Source organism: Hirundo rustica, chromosome 9 (genome assembly GCF_015227805.2).
Source record: "Hirundo rustica isolate bHirRus1 chromosome 9, bHirRus1.pri.v3, whole genome shotgun sequence".
In the NCBI taxonomy this organism is placed as follows: domain Eukaryota; kingdom Metazoa; phylum Chordata; class Aves; order Passeriformes; family Hirundinidae; genus Hirundo; species Hirundo rustica.
The window spans coordinates 30,502,795-30,522,769 of record NC_053458.1 but is presented as its reverse complement, the minus strand read 5'-3'; the positions used below and the strand labels follow the sequence as shown (position 1 = coordinate 30,522,769).

General features: G+C 52.6%; 1 protein-coding gene across 2 annotated transcripts in view; it reads right to left on the bottom strand.

The window, feature by feature from the left end:
* Positions 1–19,975, bottom strand: part of ASTN1 (astrotactin 1) — a 61,729-nt gene that overhangs the window by 36,937 nt on the left and 4,817 nt on the right. For both annotated transcript variants that reach the window (XR_009208120.1, XM_040072714.1), the window contains exons 2-3: positions 4,404–4,591; positions 734–1,127 (exon numbers count right to left, since the gene is read on the bottom strand). Coding sequence is in view for 1 of the 2 variants with exons in the window: in XM_040072714.1 (XP_039928648.1) it covers positions 734–1,127; positions 4,404–4,591 (582 nt within the window). In the remaining variant the exon portion in view is untranslated. The remainder of the gene's footprint in view (positions 1–733; positions 1,128–4,403; positions 4,592–19,975) is intronic.

The following is a 19,975-nucleotide window of genomic DNA, read 5'->3' as shown; positions in this document are numbered from 1 at the left end:
TCACCTGAAGAAGACACCAGAAATCTGGGGGTACAGGAAGGAAGTTTGGGGGTCATGATGGGATAGCACGGAGGGAACCCCAGCCTGGTTCTCAACCACAAAGCTGCACTGTCCCAGCCATGTCCTGCTCAGCAGGGACTGCTCTCAACTGGCTGCAAGGTCTCCCAGCAATGGAAATGCCTCCAGGGGACCACCAACATCTCACCCTCAATGAAAACCCAGAGGAACAGGGAAGATGCTCCAGGGAAAACACATGTATGGAACCGTGGGGAGAAGAAAAGTTGGAAAGTGTTGAAACCCTGGAAACTTGGATTTCAAGGTTTTAGTATATAGTAATATATATGGGACAGTATGGAGGATTTAAGGCATTGTCTACGTCCTTCTTCATCTTCTTCTTCTTGGTTTCAGGTGTTTTTTCCTAATTGGGTGAAAAAGGTCTGCATTGCGGACTTTGAGTGGGCAATTATGGGGTTAAAAGTATGAAAAACAGGGGTGTCATCTCATTATGGGGTGATTAGTGCTTAAATAGCCTTGGAAAGAGTTGGAGGCACCTCCATTTTTCAAACTTGCTAGTTAGAGCGCACGGCTCGTGAGACCGTACTATAGATAAGAATTAACAAACACTGAGTTTCCAAACACGAAACCGCGACTCCCGCGTATTAATCCCGGCTCTAACACGGAGAAAAGGAGATAAGGAACCGAGAGGAAAGGCGCCATCTGGGCCCACGCCCACCTGGTGTGAGGTCCATGCTGGCCTTCTCATTGCAGCCCTGCAGCGAGTCCAGGGTGCGGGTGACCTGGCTGGCGAAGTCCTCGCCGCCGTTCATGCACTCGCGCTGGAGGTGGTGCCGCAGGTCGGTGATGTCGTACTCGTAGCCGTCCAGGATGGGCGTCTCGCGGATGCTGAGCGTGCCGCTGGAGTTGTGGCCCTGCACGCGGGCGTTGCGCAGGCTCTCCCGCCCGTGGCCCCCGATCAGCACCGACGGGATGTAGTGGATCTCGTTGGCCGCCTCGGCGCTGGCGCTCTTCTGGGGCTGCGGCACGCGGCGCCGCTTGCACCAGCGCCGGCGCGTGTAGAGGATCATCACCAGGCAGAGGATGGAGAGCAGCAGGGCGATCATCCCTCCCTGCGGGCACAGGGGTGAGCAGGGATCAGCCAGGGACTGGCATCGGCCGTCCCCTGGGACACAGACGCCCCGGGCGTGCCCCAGGGTGGCCCAGAGTTGGAGAGGGGAGCCAGAGCACCAAGAGTCTGCTGGCACCAGGAGCACCCAGTGCAGGCCAAGGGCACCCGGCTGCAGCCTGCCTGGGGCTGGACCAGCTTCGAAGCCGCCACCGAGGCATGAAAAAGCAGCATTTAAAGCAAAGCGTGTTTTGTTTCACTCTCCTGGCTTTGAAAACAGAGATCAGCTTTATTCCAGGCAAGTGCTCCTACGGGCAACTTTTTCTGGCCCATTTCCAACTGGTTTCAGTGCTGTCACTCTCAGTCTTGGGAGGTTTTCCCAGGGTATCCAGCAGAAATTCCAGCACAGATTACAAGAGATCAAGGCTTGAGACAGGACTGAGGTGTTGTTTGGAGAACGTGTTTGGGGAGAGAGGCCGAAAAAGCTCCTGTCCCACAGGGACGCACCCCAAAACTGCACCTGGCCCTGCCATCCTGCCACTGTCCCCAGGACCACCCTCCTGCAAGACGTCACTGTACACAGATGGAGGGCGGCGAGATGAAAGCCCCAAACTGGCCCCTTACGCACAGTCTGCCAAGAATAATAACAATAATAACAATAATAACAATAATAACAATAAAAAGCATGCGGAGCCAGCCGAGGGCTCAGAGTCCATCCACACCTCCGGTCTCCCTCCTCTTTCCTATGCAACAGGTGATCTTGAGAAAATAAAATAATAGTGATATTCTGCTCCATTAGGATAAAACATTAGGGGAATTACTGAATGAGAAGCAGGAGAGGCAGCCGGAAAAGGAAGTTTAATGGCCATTACAGTTTAACCCACTTCCATTTCCAGAATAATGGAGCTGTGATGCACCCTCCCAGCCTCCTTCCCAACTTTCTTTAAAAACAAACAAACAAAAAAAGGAAACAAACTCCAGTGGTTCAGGAGACCAGCAGTCCTGCAGAAGTCAGGGGGCTGGCTGGCATCTTTCTGGGAGCCTACAGCCAGGAAGTCGGAAAATCTTGCTGGGGCTGAAAACTGGCCCTTGGATCATAGAAATCACAGAATCCTACAATGATTTTGATTGGTAGGGACCTTAAAATTCACCTCATCCCAACACCCTTGCCAAAAGCAGGGACAGGCCCTGTCCAGCTTGGCCTCGAACACTTCCAGAGATGGGGAAGCCACAGCTTCTCCGGGCAACCTGTGCTAGAGCCTCACCACCCTCAAAGGGAAGAATTTCTTCCCCATATCTAATCTCTGTTATCAGTCTAATTCCATCACTACATGCCTTTGTATAAAGCGCCTGGCATAGTCGTGCACAATTTTCAGTGGCAAAGTGGGAGCCTAATTCTGTATCGTGCTCCAATGCCTATGAGCTCCTGTGATCCATAAATAAGCGGGGATTATCCCCATCCCCCCAGAGATGGCCTCCTCTGTCATGGCTCTCCATCAGCCTGGAGAAAGTCCATCTGCAGATGGCATGACAAGCAGGTAGGAGGACTTCCAGCGCATTCCTGGCTCTCCTTCGCCCTCTGTATGCACATCAAACCCCCCAAACACCAGCGAGCTCTGCCACACGCCTGTGCTGGTGGACAGGAGAGACCAAGCTGGAGCTCGAATGTGGTGGATGCTCATTCCTTTCAGGCAGTGGCTGTGGGTTCACAAAAGAGACTTGTTACTTCATTGAAACAGAGTATCTTCTGCCCCAATAGCCTGAGAGCTCAAATTATCCCCGAGAAAAGTAGCCTGTGGACTCTGGAGATTTCAAGAGGCTCTGAGAGGAGGATGAAAGCCAGAACTGAAGCCTCCCCCACGCACTGTCTACTGGAGAGGGTCAGACCACCGCCTCACAGCCCCGTTTTCCCTCCACAGGAGCAGAGAAACCCCCGTCTGTCTCACTGCCCCGAGTCCAGCATCCCTGTGATGGCTGTGAGGAGCCCTGCACTGGATGGGTGTGGGAGCGCCCCTCGCCCCGTCCACGGGCGGATCTTGGTCACAGTGGATACAACCCCTCACTCATACTTCTTCCCTTGGCAACCACGCAGCAAAGAAAGGAAATCAGCCTTGAAAACTCCACGTGATCCTGACTCCTGGCACAAAAGCCAACCTCCGTTTGTCAGGGAGTAAGGACGCTGTCGGAGCGGAGCTGAGAGCGATGGGGAAAAAAGGGCAGAGGAGGACTCAATCTGCATCTGCACATTTTGGTATGGCAGCGATGAGTTGTAGACATCCTTCTCATCAGCTCGATAACAAGTCTTGATCCAGGCACTCCTGCCCTGATCTTGGGATGCAGCAGTGCCCAAGAAGACCAAGACCAGGGCAGGGCCAGCCTCTCCAGAGGCGATGCACCCTCTTAGGAGCAGCTGTGAGTGGACAGTAAAACAGAGATAATGGTGCAAGATGCTTTTGGGAGTGGCTTTGCAAACAATTTCTTTTCCCCTCAGACTAAGCAAGCACAAATGATGGAGGAGAAACCTGGCCTTGGGCTGCAATCTGGAAGAGCAATTGAAGTTCTTATTAGGGCAGACACCACCGAACAGCCTGTTTGCAGCCTCGGCCACACACTGTCTGCGGCTAATTATCTTCCAGTGGCACAAAACTTGCAGGATTCTTCAAATTTTTTCCAACACAAAAAACCCCCAAAAACCAACCAACCAACCAAACAAAACAACCAAAACAAACAATCAACACACCACAGACCTTCCCCCAGCATACGGATCTCTCCTTTCTCTGCCTTTAAAACCTTGTCTCTGTGTAGCTGGGTGGAGTCCTGCTGTGCAACCTCAACACACGAAACCATGGCCACGGGGCTGCCACGCTGTTAAAAGAGGTGGTGACATTCCCTGGTGGCACTGGACACACGCTGTGCATGGGGGCAGAGGGCGGCAGGCAGCATGCACCGGGCAAAGGGCTCCTGAGGAGTCAATGTGAATTAACCCGGGGTTAACGCGGCTGAGACCTTCAAAGCACAGAAGCCCCGGGGACAAAGGCACCCCGCAAACGTATTTTCAAAGTGATGCAAAAAAGGGAGAGGTTAAAAGCAGCCTGTGAAGGCACTCAGCATTCACCACTCAGAGAGGTGCCCAGGGCACCCTAACCACCCCTAAGGCGGGCACAGCTCCCCATCCTAGGGCAGCTGGAGCCAGACGGGGAAATAAATGGCTTTCCAAAAGCCACTGTATTTTCCACAGGCTTCTGGACAGCTAAACAGGGGCTGGCTTCCCGTCACATACCATGACAGAGATGTGCAGGATCCTCAGCTCCTCCTCTGCCGACTCAGTCTGGGGCTCCTCTGTGGGGTCGAAGCCAGGCAGGTTGGGGGCCCCGTCTTGGTGGTGGATGTGGAAGAGCAAGGTGCCGTTCTCCAGCCACTGCTGCCGCCAGCGCACCAGCGGGATGTCATCCGTGTTGCCCGAGATCTCTGCAAGAGCAAAGCTGGTCAAGGGGGAAATGTGGAGCAGAGAGTTTGTGGGAGATGGTCAACTCTTCCCAAAAAAATGGGTGGAGGGACCAAAGGGATGCACGCCCTCCTGCCAGCACCATGGCTGCCCCTACATGAGTCACAAGCTGAAGGGCCAAAGGGCAAGTAAAACCATATTTCTGGGTATAACCCAAAGGTGGGCCTCTCCTAAAATCCAGCTGAAGTGCAGGGAGACAGCACTTACTGACAGCAGTAAGCCAGCAGTGTCCTTCCAGCCCTAATTTGGACAGCTTTCACCCACACGCTCCGTGCTAAACACAGCTTCAGACACTGGGAACACAGGACACAGGACAACTTCTCAGCAGCACGATGGGATCATTGGGACCACATCACAAATTATTGCAGACAAAATATTTACCATCCTTAGTGAAGAGGGAAATATGGACGTGGCCACGATTTCAGAGCTTTTCAGTTTTCAACCATTTTTTACAGCTCTCCACCCAGGACTCATCCCAGAGACCGGCAGAGGCACCTCCAGCTTCTGCCCAAGCAGCCCCATTTTCCCTAAGTACCTTTAATTCCAGAGCCTGGGGCAGTGAGGCAGAGGGACAAAGCTGGGCTGTCATGGCAGTGGAGGACACCCAGGCAGGAAGAGCAGAGCAGCTGAGGACAGGGACACGACACACTAAATGCCAAATCAAACCTAATTCACCTGGCTGGCTCCGAAATTTCAGGGACATCCTACAGCTGGGTCTCAGCCAAAGACAGGGTAACAGCAGTACCCCTCCCCAGGAGAGACTGTTTTAGTCGCTGTCTCCCCCTCAGACCAGATCGACCTGATCACCCATCTCACACCACCTTGATCTCAGCCATCGGCTCAAGCCTGCCATTTGCCTGTTAGCTGTTTTTCATGAAGAGAGCAGATTTTGTTGGGAAGACCAGAAAAAACACAATGAGCTTCCCACTGAGGCACAGCTTTCCCTCCTGTATCTGCCCCACTGATGGCAATGGGAAATCGCCTGTCTCACTTTGCAAATTATCATCTTTATTTTGCTTGCTTCATGCTGCCTTCAAATGAAAACTGGAATTCAATTACAGCGCTGAAAAACAACATTTTAAATTTGCTGTTAATTAATTTCATTAGGCTGCCTTAAGTGAGCTGGCTGCCGGGGGAGGTTGGGGGGCGGGGGGGCGGCGGCACAAAATCTGCATCGGGAACCAGGTTCATCCTCCCAAACTGATTTGATTAATCAAAAGAAACATTAGGCACAGCGAGTGAGTTGGCAGATTGTTTGTGCTCAGCACGAGCCGTGTTCCTGGCGGTGATCAGCGCACTTGGGGTGTCCCGAGCACAGGGATGCCGAGCGCTCCGCGGCGCTGATGGGAAACAAAACCGAGGGTAAAGTCACCGGGACGCCAGAAGCACTTTTGAAATTCCCCTCTAACTGCTGAGCTGCGTGTTTAGGGACACAGATCCCCTTTGAAAAGCCGGTCCTGGGAGCCGGGAGGATTTGAAGCAGCGGATCTCCTCCTCTCCCACACGGTCTTTATTCATGGACTGAGAGGGGAAAACAGGCTTGCCCGCTTTCCCAACTCCCCACGGCTTCTCAACTTCGTATGAACCAGCTCAAATGGAAGAAAACACTCTCCCTGCACCTGCCTGCTAACGTGAAATTAGAAGTAATTAAGGCAAGAGCTTTAATGCACAGCAGGAACTCTACATACTGACATTTGGAAAAAATGTAAATACCAGCATTTGCTCCATTGTAAAGAGTGGAAATAATAGATACTAAGTATGTGACATTGTGACATTTAGAAAGCTAGAGTTAGAGATGTTTTCCCCCTGATCTGACATATCATTGTAAAAGCAGCACCCTCCAGCTCATTAATATTTGAGAAGAAATCCTTGATGGAAGTTATTTAAATGATTAATAGATTATAGTAAATTTAAGCCTTAAAATAGGTTGTCATAATTTCAATTTTATTTAAACAGGCTTGTTTTTTAAAAGAAAAATACATTTCAATAAAAAACGGATTCTTGTTTTAGAAGCGCACGATCCAGACACAAAGCCCGAGCGCTGTCTTTCACCAGGCATCACGACATCAACCTGCAGCTGCCTTGCACACAGGTCAGCAGCGCAAGGGACAAAGGAAAACACCCCAGAAATCAATTGCCATCACCCCGAACTGGGAGGCTACAAGCTTCAGGACAAGGCTGCTCCTCCATCTCTGCTCCTGCCCTGGCAAAAAGGCTCCTGAGGCAGTGCCTGGATGAGAGAGCTCCAGCCTTGGATCTTCTCCTCCCCTCCTCGAGTGTCTTAGCAACACGTCAGCTGCCTCTACCCTACTCCATTTCTGCTTGAGAAATTTACACAATATAAACGCTTTCCTGCATTTTTCCTGCTTTCCCTTGGAGCTTGGTTTAAGCAAGACCGAGACAAGAGCAAGACCAAGCTTCCACCCTAACATAGCATCTCTTTACTCTCCCTTCTCCCAGTCCAACGGATTCCACTTTTCCCTTTGTCTTGCCCTCCAAGCAGACATCTCACCACCTAGTGGGAGATGCCATGGTGACCCAAGTAGAACATCCCAAATGGGACGATTTATCTGGAAGTTGTAGGGTGACAGCTTTGCTACGGAGCTGGCAGGTGCCAACCCTGCTGACCACTTTGTACAGCGGGGCCAGGATGTCCCAGGGGAGGCAGAAAAGTGGGCAGAAAGCCAATAATAATAATAATAATAATAATTAAAAAAAAAAAAAAAAAAGGGTGAGGGGAGAGGATAATTTCAAGTTCAAAGTTTGAAAGATATTGATGAAAAGCCTGGTCCCTGCACGGCTTTCATTAAGGCCTTGGGTAGGAAGCCATTAGCAGTAGTGTTAACTTCTTGCACCTCTGTTAAAAAATAGCCTGTCTGAGTCAGAGGTTAATAGCAGTAGGAGGCCACTAATTAGGCTGTGCCACATTCACCTGGCATCAAACGTGGCCCAGGTCCTTCATATCTGCAGGAGCAGCAGCCTCCAAAGGCCCCGGCTGATGCTTTCAACATAACGGCCGTGGCTGCTCCCCTCCCAGACCATCTGAGCGGGGAGAGAAAGGTTCCACAGGAGCAATTGGAGGAGAGAACAAAAATTAAACAGATTGAAGGTGCTGGAGGTGTGTGGATTTATACCTGCTTCGGTCTTGATTATCCCAAACAGCCTCATTTCCCTCGGGACAGCTGTACCACACAAAGCAAACCCAGTCCTTCTGGACGCAACACCACTGCATGTCCTGATTTTGGGAGGCAGCACCTCTGTCACAGCCCAGTTCTGCACCTGAGCTGGTGCAACATCAAAACCATGGTCCATGAGCCCGGCGCTTACACGGATCTACTCCCACATCCTCATCCCCCCCATCGAGGCCTGGCATGGTGGCACACAGGGAGAACAACTCTCCTTAAAAACTCACTTTGATGAAAAAAACACCCAGCAAAACAATTTTCCTCTCCATTTGGAAGCGTTTTGCACTAATAGATGCCTTCAATAAGTCAAATGAACTCTGCCGTAATGCTGGTCTCCACAGACTCACCTCATACAGCCGAGCACAGGTTTTGACTTGGACTTGTATTTCCTCATTAACATTTAAACCTGCCTTATTTTCCTTCTGGAACATGACTGCGTTTTTATTTAAGTTCCCCATTAGCAAAGGCTTTTGCTCCATGCCTAAACCACACACATCCTTTAGAGGGCTCAAACCCAGCTAAATCAAGCCTTGCACTCCTCTGAGGGTCTCCAGTGCCTGAAGTGACACAGGACACCTTCCCACCGTGAGTCACTCGCTCTCTCTGCTGGGACCTCAGGCCTTGATTTCTGCCAATTCAGACGTCAAAACGCTTATCTTGATACTTAACTCATTTATACTTCCAGGGTTTTAGTGACAGATCATTTGTGGGATAATATTCATGTTTTTATGGACCCGCTTTAAAAATTCACATTCATCACTGACTACCCATATTTCATTTGCATTTTTTCCTGTCTCCGGCCTCAGGTAGGAAAACCAGCTCATTCTGCAGGTCATTCTGCCTTTTCAAGACAATCCAGCTTTCCCATACCAGCAAACCTAAACCTCACGGGATATGTTAGGAACCGGCTTCATGGGAGAGGGCCACTGCGGGAAAATCTCCGAAAGACTCATAGATGTGGGCGAACACAAAGGTTTGAGCAAAAGGCAGTGGTGATCTCCCTGGAGCCACTCTCAGGCTAGGTCAGAGAGATCACCCCACCACGACCGCCTGCACGTGAGGCTGGTGCACGTGAAGCCACGAGGTGCCACAGCATGGCTGACAGCTAACCAGGTGTCTCCTTGGAATGCAGGGTGCCTTTGCCTTTGGGAAGGTCACCAAGGAGTTACATTTCAAAGCTGTAGCCACGCTTTAGTCTTGAACAGAGACTTTTGTCCCAAATACGCCAGAGCCCTAACCCCTCCCTTTCTTTAACAACAAACCCTCCATCGCTCTGGGAGCGACGCTGAGCTGCACAACTGTTTTTGAGCAGAGGACACTGATTCATCATTAGAGGGCCTGGGCTGACCGGGTTTGCTCTGCAGCTGCTGGCTTTACGGCGTGACAGCCCCCACTGCCCCGCTCTTCCCCGCAAGCCCGAGGACGTGCCCAACCACACCTGTGCAACGTCCCCTCCAAGGTTATTTCTCCATCACGTTTGTCAATTTTGACCTAAAGCCAGGGGAAAAAACAACCAGCAGATTGGGACATTCACTGGTGTTTGATTTTCACTCCTGTCTTGTCACTTTGGTCCCGTTTGCCGTAACTGTGAACTAAAGAGGAAATGTGGGAAGAGGGGCGAATCCACCTCCTGGTCCAACGCTCGGGTGACATGGTCATGTTCAAAAGAACCCAAGCGCCCACTCACGACAGGGAGCAAAAGCAAAATAAAGAGAATGTGTGAATACACTTCCAAGATGCCATGCTGATATAAAAACCCCAGAAAGGACCGCATCTATAGTTGATATCTCACCCTGCAACGCTGTCACGTCACCTCTTCCAGAGGGAAAACCAGGTCTGCGTGGAAAGAGTCCAAACAATGGAGAAGCTCCCAATCAGCCATGGAAAATTACTGCCCTGGCTAAATTGTCTCCCAGCAAATCAGTGGGAAGGAGGGCACAAACCCTTCGGCTCAGATGGTACTCACCTGTGAACTGTAGAACTCCACCAGCACCACTGCTATCGCTCCAAAAGGGCGAGCAACTCAAGAGGCAAAACCTTCCAGAGGAAACCCCAATTTCTCATATGAGCTCTTGTGCATCAAGAAAATTAAAGACAGTAAATTCTGCTTGTGCCCCAGACACTTTGTCAGAGGAACCGGCAGGTGCATCAGTAAATACGGGTCACCCAACACGGAAAGCCAGTAGGTAAGGGTGATCCAATTTGACAGACTCGCCTCAAAAGAGTTCTTGTCAAAACCCAACTTCAAAGTTTCCCAAAGAACCAAAGCGGTGTTGGGATAAGAAGGAAAGTCGTCCTGAAGCCCACCAGGTGGGGGAGGAGCAAGGGCTTAGTTTTCACCAAGAAAGGAGGTTACCAAGAAGCCCCTCAGAGATCTTTGTCAGGACCCTGGCTGCTCAGAAACACTCTGGAAGAGGAGGCGAATGACAAAGTTGGTCACCAAGGCTAAATTTAGTCTTCTCAAAGCTAAAGCTGAGAAGTGCAAGGAGGAAAGCGGGCAAGGAAGTGGGCAGGTGAAACTCAACCTTGGTGAAAGCAAGCTGATCTGGAATCCTGCAAGTGATATTCAGGTCAACCATCTCGAAACGGAGGAGGCAAAGCCTGGAAGGTTCGGAGGAGGGGTACAAGCAAGATGAGATGTTGCAAATGGCTTTGTGAAGAGGAGAAACCAACTGTGTTAGGACTCCTCAGTAAAGGAATCAAACAACAGAGTGAGGACATGATAAAATCCTGTAAAACCATCGTGCCTGAGGAGCAGCAGGAAAGGCAATTCAGGTTATTCACCGTTTCTCACTTTGCAAGGATTTTCGCGTGTAAAAACCAACAAAAGGTTCTTTTTCATCCACCACAAAGTACGAAAGCACTGCAAAAGGCACTGAATTCAGGGAAGACAGAGCCACCAGCAGCTATTGAGCCAGAGAGCCCAGAGGCATATCCCAGATTGAGAAATCCCTGCAGCACAGACCTGGCCAGCAGAGAAAGCACCAAAACCCTGCAGTTTTAACTTTTTATTTCTCAATTATCAGTGCTGGCTGCAGATACCAAGGGACAACAACTCACTACTCCCACACTGCCCAGTCTCTTGGGGCTCAGGAGTGACTGCAAAGCCAGCTTTGTGCTACCCAGGCCACCATTCGAGGATGCACCCCGCATCCATGTGTCCCTTTGGGAGTGGTTGAGACCCTCTGCTCCCCCAGGCACTGGAGTAGCCCAGGGCAGCCCCCTCCTAGTGACAGAGCCTCTTAGCGCCCGGCCAGAAACTCCCCCTTTCCACATCCCAGCCCCCCGTGCTGTCAGACCCTACAGACCCAAGACACTTGCCAAGATCCCCTTCAGCTTCACAAGCCAGCCAGCAATTTTCACGGGGAGGCAAAGGACTATTTATATCCATCACAGGCTGGCAGGGAAGGAAATGGCTGGCCACTCCAGCCCATCTGCCAGGCACTTAGCAAGACATCAGAGCATGTCGTATACAGGGGAGGTCAGGCAGCAGTGGTGGGACCAGCGGGGCCGTGGCGGGGATGCTCTCAGTGATGACACGGGCTGCACCTCAAGGGTGAGCCTCAGCTCACTCCTACACACTCATCTGTGTAGGTACTCCTTGTGCCAAGGCTGACAGGTCAGGCAAATCAGATGTTATCTCGGCATTTCTGTGCTCAGCACGGGGAACAAACACAGCTACTTGTGCCTCATCTCCCTGGGGGGAGAGGCACGACCTGTTGGTTTTCTGAGACATGGGATAGCCCTCCCAGGGAGTGAAACGGGAACAAAATAACCTTGTCTGCTCTCCTATCCACAGCTAGGCCAAGGGCTTCTCCAGGAGGCGATTCTCCTCTTCCTCCCCCCGGCCCTGGAGGGAGCAATGCTGGTCTCAGGGAAAGGGATGGAGATGGCAGGAATGGGCTGCTGCCAGCTGCAGCCTAACATTGTAAACCCTCTGGTGCTTAGGGGCTCTTACATGATTCCAAGCTCCATTTTCAAGTTTGTGGGGAGGCTTTGAAAGATGGGAAGAGCAGAATGAAAAGGAAAAAAAAAAAGAAGGAAGAAAGATGTAGAAGAGGAAAAAGTTAACTGTGCATCTCAAATTCATCACTCTTGAAAGAAGAGCTTGTCAAGACCGCCGGAGACCAGCCAGTGCACAGTGATCAATGAGAAGACTTTTGGGTCTAGTCAAGCTTCTTGGAGATTTACAGGAACTGAATAGAGGCATAAATCTGTCGCCGCCTGATGAAAATGGAGGTAATTAAATTTGCAGGTGTATATAATTGTCATATTGATGATCTGTATAAATCAGCGGAGCCAGCAGAGGCACAGAGCACACGCTGGGCACAGAGGAGCTGTCTGCCCACCTGCCTGGCCAGGGGACAGGGCACAGCCCTGAGGCACCCCCCTCACCCACAGGGCTCTGCCCATCCCCACGACCTCCCCTCCACAGGAGACTCTCTGCAATCGCCCCACCGGCAAGAAAAGCAGCAGGACCCTCCGCCCCTTCCAGTCACCTGCAGCCTCATCCTGGCTGCTACGAAACCTCCTGTGACTGCAGGAGGGTGAAGACAGGACCACAAACACTGAGAAACCACGGACATCGTGGGGGGTTCTTTGCAGCTGCTTTGAAACTCTGAGCCCAGGTGCAAGTGGGGCACTGACTTGATCTTTTAGCAACTTTTTTTTTAATTTTTTTTTTTTAAATTTATTTTCACCTTTGTTATTTTGGGAACTTTGAAGCCTAAGCTGCTCGGAGGCCGCTGCCTTTGTAGGAAGGGCAGAAGGTGCAGAGTGGGGACTTGAAAGAGGGAGAGGAACAGGGAGGGGAAGAAACGGTGCTTCACAGCGGAGGGTCTGCAACAGCTCCTTTGCAGCTCCTCCCACATCCCAACAAACCCACCCTGGGAGGCCGCTGGGGCTCTACAGGAAATCTGGATGCAAAATGGCCATGGAGAATTTTCCACTTCCACTTCTGCAACACCAGAGAAACCTCAAAGGGCTTTGGAGAGCTGCCCACAAACTCTCTCCCCCTGTCCCGATGTCCCAGCGGGACATCCCCGAGTCCCCAGGATGTGTGCAGAGCACCCTCTCCAGCCACCACCACCCAGCCCAGCTGGGTGCCACGGGCATTCACGCCTCCCTGCCGTGCCAGCAGGCTCAGGAGCACGAGGGAAGGCTTTCCTGTCACCTTCACCAGCCAAGGCCCCTCACACGTGCGCACGGGCCAGCTTCGCATCCCGAGCCGAGCGCCACGTACGTGCGGCAGCTGGATAATTAAAAATTAAGGAAGAGCTTCTGCATTGCAGTCCGAATTATGTAACACTGCTCCTGGGTTCCAGCACCCATCATCTTCAGTGCCCTCACACGGCAGCACGGCCCCACCTCTGTTTACCTGCCGCTCTTTTCAGGCAGGGCTCGCAGCCTCGGCAGGGAAGTGGGAATCCCAACGTGACAACCACAGGCAGAAAGCTCCCTTGTACTTGTGTGGGAAAGAAAAGGGAGGAAAAGCTACTAGATTCTCTTGTCCAGTGCTGAAATTGGAGATGGCCAGAAAAAAGGGGATGGAGCTGGGGTGCTTCAGCCCAGCCAAGCACAGAAGAGCTGCCCCAGCCAGGACAGCACGCCCGTGATCATGACCAGGGAACTTCTGAGAGAGGGGCTGCTGTCTCTTACTCCTGCATCAGGGAAGCAGGAGCCCATTTCAGCAACAAGCAGCAAAGAAAATCAAATCAAGGCAAGGAGTCAGCTGTGTTTTCAGTATCTCAAGAGCGAAGAGCCCTGCTGGACTCCGAGCACCAGTAACTCAAACTCCTGCATTTACAACAACATCTTTGCCTTAACCCTGCCAGTTCTGGCTGCTGCCGAGTCCAGGGCTCAACAGGCCAGCCTGCCACTTCCTCCTGCAGTTTCCTCCTGGCATCTCCTCCCTTCCTTGGCCAGAAACCCACTGACTGCACGGCCATGTCTCTTGCAGTGCTGCTCCCAGGATCTGGACGCTGCCACCTGGTGCGACACCAGCCATTAATTCCTGCTGTGATTCACTCCAAAGGTCACTCCACTGGGCTCTGTGTGCAACGGCTCCAAGAAGCCTCCCCAGATGCTGTGGCTCACACCCACAGGGAGTGGCTCTGCCACCACCCCTCCTAATGCCCCTTGGCTTCTGTGTGGTCCTGCAGCTGTTTGCCGCCTCCTGGCACCGTGCCTCTCCTCCCTCCTCACGGTCCTTCCTTTCCTGCCCTCCCTCCACTACCCTGGCACTTCACTATTGCTGGCACGGTGGTTTCACATCCGCACTGCCTTTCATCCCCAACACGTTAAAGCTTTAACTACAAGGAGGTCAGACCCCTCCCAGGCTGCCCGTGCCACCCCCATCCCGTGGGAGATGAGCACCGCTTCCCAGGAACCTGACACCCCCACTCAGCCACCAGCCCCAGCTGCTGCAGGACACCTCTTCCTCCCAGTTTGTGCTGCGGCATGAATGGACTGAGGGGGCACGCTGGGGCTGGGGCTGAGTCCTCCAGGCTTAACCAGAGGTGTGCCTTACCCTGCAAGCACAAAAAGGCAGAAACACAGCAATAAAAGCTGTGGAAGCCAGCCCAAGTCCAAGGTTGACACCGCTCCCCATGGAGGGGGCTGAGCTATTTCTCCTGCCCACCAAGTCTGAGCACACCACGACCACGGCACACCCAGAACACAGCAGCTCCTGCCAAAAAATGAATAAAATTGGTCTCCTTTTTCCCTGGAAGGATGTTTCAGGTACTGCCTTGCTTGCAGATGCTTGGACGCACATCTCAGGCCACTGAAGCTGCACCTTGGCATGAGCTGGGATGAGATCCTTGCAGCTCCCGGCTCATGGACCAGCAGAGACATTTATAATTCCCCCAGACTGCCAGGCCATACCTGTCACCTCTGCAAAGACAAACTCCTGGCTTGCCCCCTTGGCCAGCAGGAAAGCCAGAAACTCCACGGCAGCATGACAGGACTCGAGTCCCCTCGCTGCTCCTCTCCAGAGCTCTCCCAAAGAGGCCAAAGACAGAGCCCAGCTATTTCTGGCTCAGCAATTCAGGAAAGGTTGGGAGGTGCAGCACTGGGATGGCAGAACAGCTCTCCACTGGGAAAGCAGTGCCCAGGGGAGCCTGGGGCCAGCCCAGGGCGGTGGGAGGCACAGCAGCCTCCCCAGTCTAAACAGGAGATTTCCCAGAGGCTGCAGACACTGGGGACATCATTAGGGGAGCAAACGGGCCGAGAGCACAGCAGCAATTTACAGACCCTGTGGCCACTGCTGCACAGCAGAGGCTGGCAAGAAAACCTGGGAGTGGGATGTCCCCCCTGCCAAGCATCCCCCTTCCCTACCAAAGCCAGCCAGCTCGCCCGATCCACACAGCAGCCTCCCTGCCGTGCTGCCGTCCCTCCTGCAGGAGAAAGGCCTCCTCCTGCCTCCTCCTGCCTCCTCCTGCCGCCCAGGGAAGGACAAGCTCACCCACGACCCATGCTGAGCCGCCCATCCCCACGCTGCAGCACCTGCGGTGCTTTCCCAAATCCTCACCCCTCCTGCAGCGCCCCGAGCCCTCCACTCGCCCCAGCCCCTCCCAAACACCCCATGCACGCAGCTAGAAAGGGTCTTTTAACCCATCAAGCCACCTCTTCTGAAAAACTACCCTGCTTCTTCCTGTGTGTTGGAGGAACCCCGTCAGAGGAGGGCGTTCGGTGGCTGCGGGGCGCCAGCACCGGGAAGTTCCGGGTGCCTGCCAGCCCGGGAATCTGGTTCCCAGCACCGTACCCTCGCTCTCTCACTCCCCTTGGGATGCCAAATTAATTGCCTTGTCTCCTGGAGCTTTTAGTTGGAGCAAATAAAAGAAAAGGGGGGGTTGCTAAAACCCATAATAAGGCCTACAGTTCCTCTGAGCTACGAGGGCTGCTTTAAATTTCGGGGTTTTTTTCTTTTTTTTTTTTTAATTTGAAGGAGGTTTCCATGGTAACTGTCTCCCATCACACAAGAGCCTGTCCCGGGGATATTTCGGGGTTGCCAATATCTGCCTTCCCAGGCAGCCACGGTGTTGTGACGGTGACATGGCAGCTGGGGTGTTTTGGCAGGGGAGGAGGGCAGGGGTGCAGGAGGGAGGAAAAGCAGGCGCCGCTCCCAAAAAGCAAGGTGGACATCCTGCCTGTGCACAGCAGGCAGGCCTCCATCCCAAAGGGCTCTGCCAAACAGGCTGTGGTTTTCCTTGGACCACTGACCTCATTTGGGAAGCACTCACAGGGTAATATAGCCCTCACCGGGCCAGGCAGATGTGACATGTCCAACTAAGAGCACTGCCACCTTCTGCCACCTTCTCCTGCCCTTTGTCCTACCCTTAGGAAGAAATCCTTCCCCGTGAGGGTGGGCAGGCCCTGGCACAGGGTGCCCAGAGAAGCTGTGGCTGCCCCTGGATCCCTGGCAGTGCCCAAGGCCAGGCTGGATGGGGCTGGGAGCAGCCTGGGACAGTGGAAGGTGTCCCTGCCCATGGCAGAGGGTGGAAGGAGAGGAGCGTTAAGGTCCCTTCCAACCCAAACCATTCTACAGTTCTGGGATTCTCCAATTTCTTTCCTCCACCAGGACAGTTTTCAGCTGGATCAGCTCCCTGCAGGAGCAAAGCCAGCTTTCTGCATCTCCCAAGCTGCTTGCTCTGCTATGCTCGTTAGTCACCCTAATTATCGAGACTCCTCAGAGCTGAACGGAAGAGAGGCTGTGTTCCCTCTCGCATCGGGGCTGCAGACCCCAAACTTCTGTGACCCTGAGCCACCACCAGCTGGAGGGTCCCTCAAGGATCCCTTACTTCCCTTTGATTATGAATGTTTAAGAAAGTCCCTGCCCACTTCCCAGCGGATCTCAGGCTCTGCAGGCAGGAACCACAGAGGGAAGGGGCTCAGACCCCTTCCTCAGCCCATCACCAGCAAACGAGACCCCAGAGCAAAGCAAAGCAAAGCAAAGTGTGGGGTCAGCTTAACCACATCCCACACCAGGCTCCAAGGAGCCCAGCACCGGGTGAGCACCCATCCCAGGGCAGGAAAACGGGGTCAGCAATACCGACACAGCCCACGGGAGCGGGGCACGCTCTCCTCTGTGTGATTTCTCTGCAAAAAGCTGCAGTGGGACAGCCAGAACCTGGCAATCAAAAATGTTCCCTTACCTAAACAAATTCCCCCAGCTGCTGCTTGGGGTGAGCCACCGGCCACAGCTGCAGAGATGCCAGAGCCCAGCAATTTGGCAGTAAAAGGACAACCAGTCTTAAATGACAGAGCTGTCATCATCCAGGCACTGCCGTGATCCCACCAGGCAAAAATTCCTTCATTTGAAGGACTGCTCTGCAGCAAGGCTCCAGGAGAGATGATTTCAGTCTCCGTTTAGCTGGCTGAGAGACCGTGAAAAAAAATAAAACAGAACAGAATATAAAATCAAACAGAATGAAAGAAAATAGAATAGCATAGAAGAGCATAAAGTAAAGTAAAGTAAAATAAAATAAAATAAAATATAAAATAAAAATAAATTAAATGAAATGAAATTAAATGAATTATAAAATAAAATAAAATAAAATAAAATAAAATAAAATAAAATAATAAAACAAAATAAAATATGGGATGCAGCCCGGGAGCAAATGCCACTGGCACATGGAGAGGGGAGCAGAGGTGAGACAGCAGCATCAGGGCATCCGTATGGCTGCCCAAGGATCTCCTCCAGCAGTGGAACCACAGCCAATTCCAGGGGTGTAAAACCTTCCAGAAAAGTCTGGGGGTGTTTGAGGAGTGCCCACAGGGGCAGCCCAGCCCCAAAACTGGGACAGGTCTCAGGGCAGGAACAGGACCAAGCCTGAGCTTCCCTGCCTGGACGTGGCTTGAGACATTCAGGAAGGGAGACAGAAGAGGGGGCCAAGAGCCCCACAGCCCCCTTGGCTGAGTGCTGGTTCCCTGCCTGCCCTGCCAGACCCTGACATCCCCTGGAAAGGCCAAGCAGCCCCACATCCCACACCCCCCCCAGATTTCTGGGTCAGCGAGATCCCCTCCCAGCCCCGCTGCCGCTGGAGCCAGCTGGATGCGCGGTTGCTGTGGCAACGGGTTCCCAGAGACAGAATCCTTATTTCTTACTTTTTTTTCCCCCTTGGTTAAGGAGAAAAAAAATATATATACAAGAGGCCCTGTATATCCCCCGTGTCACAAAACGTCCGTGCCCAGCAGGAGAGGGGGTGTGCAATGGGCACAGCAGGGGACAAGGTGTCCGTGAGGATGGGGACATGCACACTGTGCCTCCCTCCTGGGCCCCCGTCGCCCCCGGTTTGGCCCCGCTCCTCCCTGGGATGCTGTCAGCTTTCCTGCAGCGTTTTCTACCCCGCCAGGAGGTTTTAAGGGCTGCCCCTACTCAGAGCTGAGGCTGGCGCTGGGCTCCATTGCCTGGAAGAGGGAATGTTACCAGGCATGGGGTGTCCCCGGTGCTTCAGTGGCTCTGAGCAGGTCACCTCACTCCCGGCTCTGGACCCAGCTGGGAAAGGGATGTGGTTACGTTGTGTGACCAAGAGGAGGGGCTGCAATGGGGTCCCACCAGCAGTGTTCACCCAATTTTCAGATGGGCTATTAGATGTTGCTATTAGACGAGCATGTCCAGGGCAGCGCTGGGGTAGGATGCGTCCCCTTGACAGATCCCTCTCTGCTTCGCTGGAAGTTCTGGAGGTCCCCAAGCCCTGGGGACAAACATCTCACACAGCAGACCAGACATCCAGCAGCACTCTGGGTGCTACAGCAATGTTCCACCACCAGCAGCAACCACCCCAGGAGGATGTAGCAAGAACGTGGCACTCCTGGATTTTCAGCAGGCATCCACCCCACGCATCCATCTCAAATTCATGGAACAGGGTTCAGACCCCGGCCAGGAGGTCAGCTGCTGGCAGCAGGGAGGAATTCAGGGAATCCCCCTGCAGGATGAGTGTTGCTAAGGGGCAGCAGGGCAGCTGAGATGGGCTCTTTTGGGTTCCCTTCCCCCGCACAGCTCCTGGGACCTCCCCAGGCGAATCCCCTGGCTGGAAGAGGACAGCAGCTGTCCCCTCGCAGGCCCGCCAGAGCACAGATCACACCAGCGGGTTTCAGAGCATGTGACAGTGTCCAGGATCAAAGCCAAGTTCAATTAATGGCTCACAATCTTATTAGAGAAATTATTTCAGGATCTCGAGTAAAAGTCCGATATATCCACTCCATTCCATTAGTCAGGCTCATTTAGTAATTCAATCAATCTAAGCAAGGCAATTGAGCTCCCCTGGTATAATTTAACTTGGTTATTCTCTAGGTACTTTAGAATTTCTTAATATTTGCTTCATTATTTCACCATTACACCTATTCCCAGGTGCAAGGTTCAGGCTGTGGGCCCCATGGTGGAGCCAGCCCCGCTGCAGCCCTCTGCCAGGCTCTGCTCTCATGAGATGGTGATGCCCCTGGGAATTAAGCCAGGGAAAGGCACCACAACACCCCAAGAACTGCTTCCCACCATGGAGAGCTGGGACAAAAGAGCTGCTCTGTGTGCCAACAGCTTTGGGAGCTACATCCAGCATCCAGATCCAGGTGAGCGGAACAACGCCCAACAGGATGGAACTGGAAAAAAGTATGGGATAATGCAACCCTGCAGCCCCTTGGCTCCTGAGTCCCTCCTCCAGGGCCTTTTAGGAGCTGGGGCTAGAGGACAGAGTGGGAGGACACATCTCCAGCAGTCCAGCATCTCCAGTCCCAGATGTGTAGGACGAGGATGAGAGCTGACGGGTGCCACATCTGGCCAGAGCCGAGGTGGGCGGGAGCTCCGGTGGCCGTCACCCCGATTAGCCGCGGCCACGTCCCGCCCTGATCTGCCTCACAGCCCTGCAGCCCCCCCTCTGCTATCCTGTTATTAACCCAGGGAAGTCAGGGCCAGAGCCCCCAGCGGTAAAGCAAAGAGCTTAGCTAGGATTTAGCAAAAAAAAAAAAAAAAAAAAAATTGATTAGATATTTTGGGGAGATATTCAAGAGCAGTTAAATATGCCCAGCTCATCGGTGCCTTTGAAAAATCTCACCCCTCTAAAAAATTAGAATTGATTTTGTATTTAAAAAGGAATCTATTTAATTTAAAAGTAAGATAATTTGAAATCATGACAGCTTGTATTAAGGCTGGAGTTTATGATAATC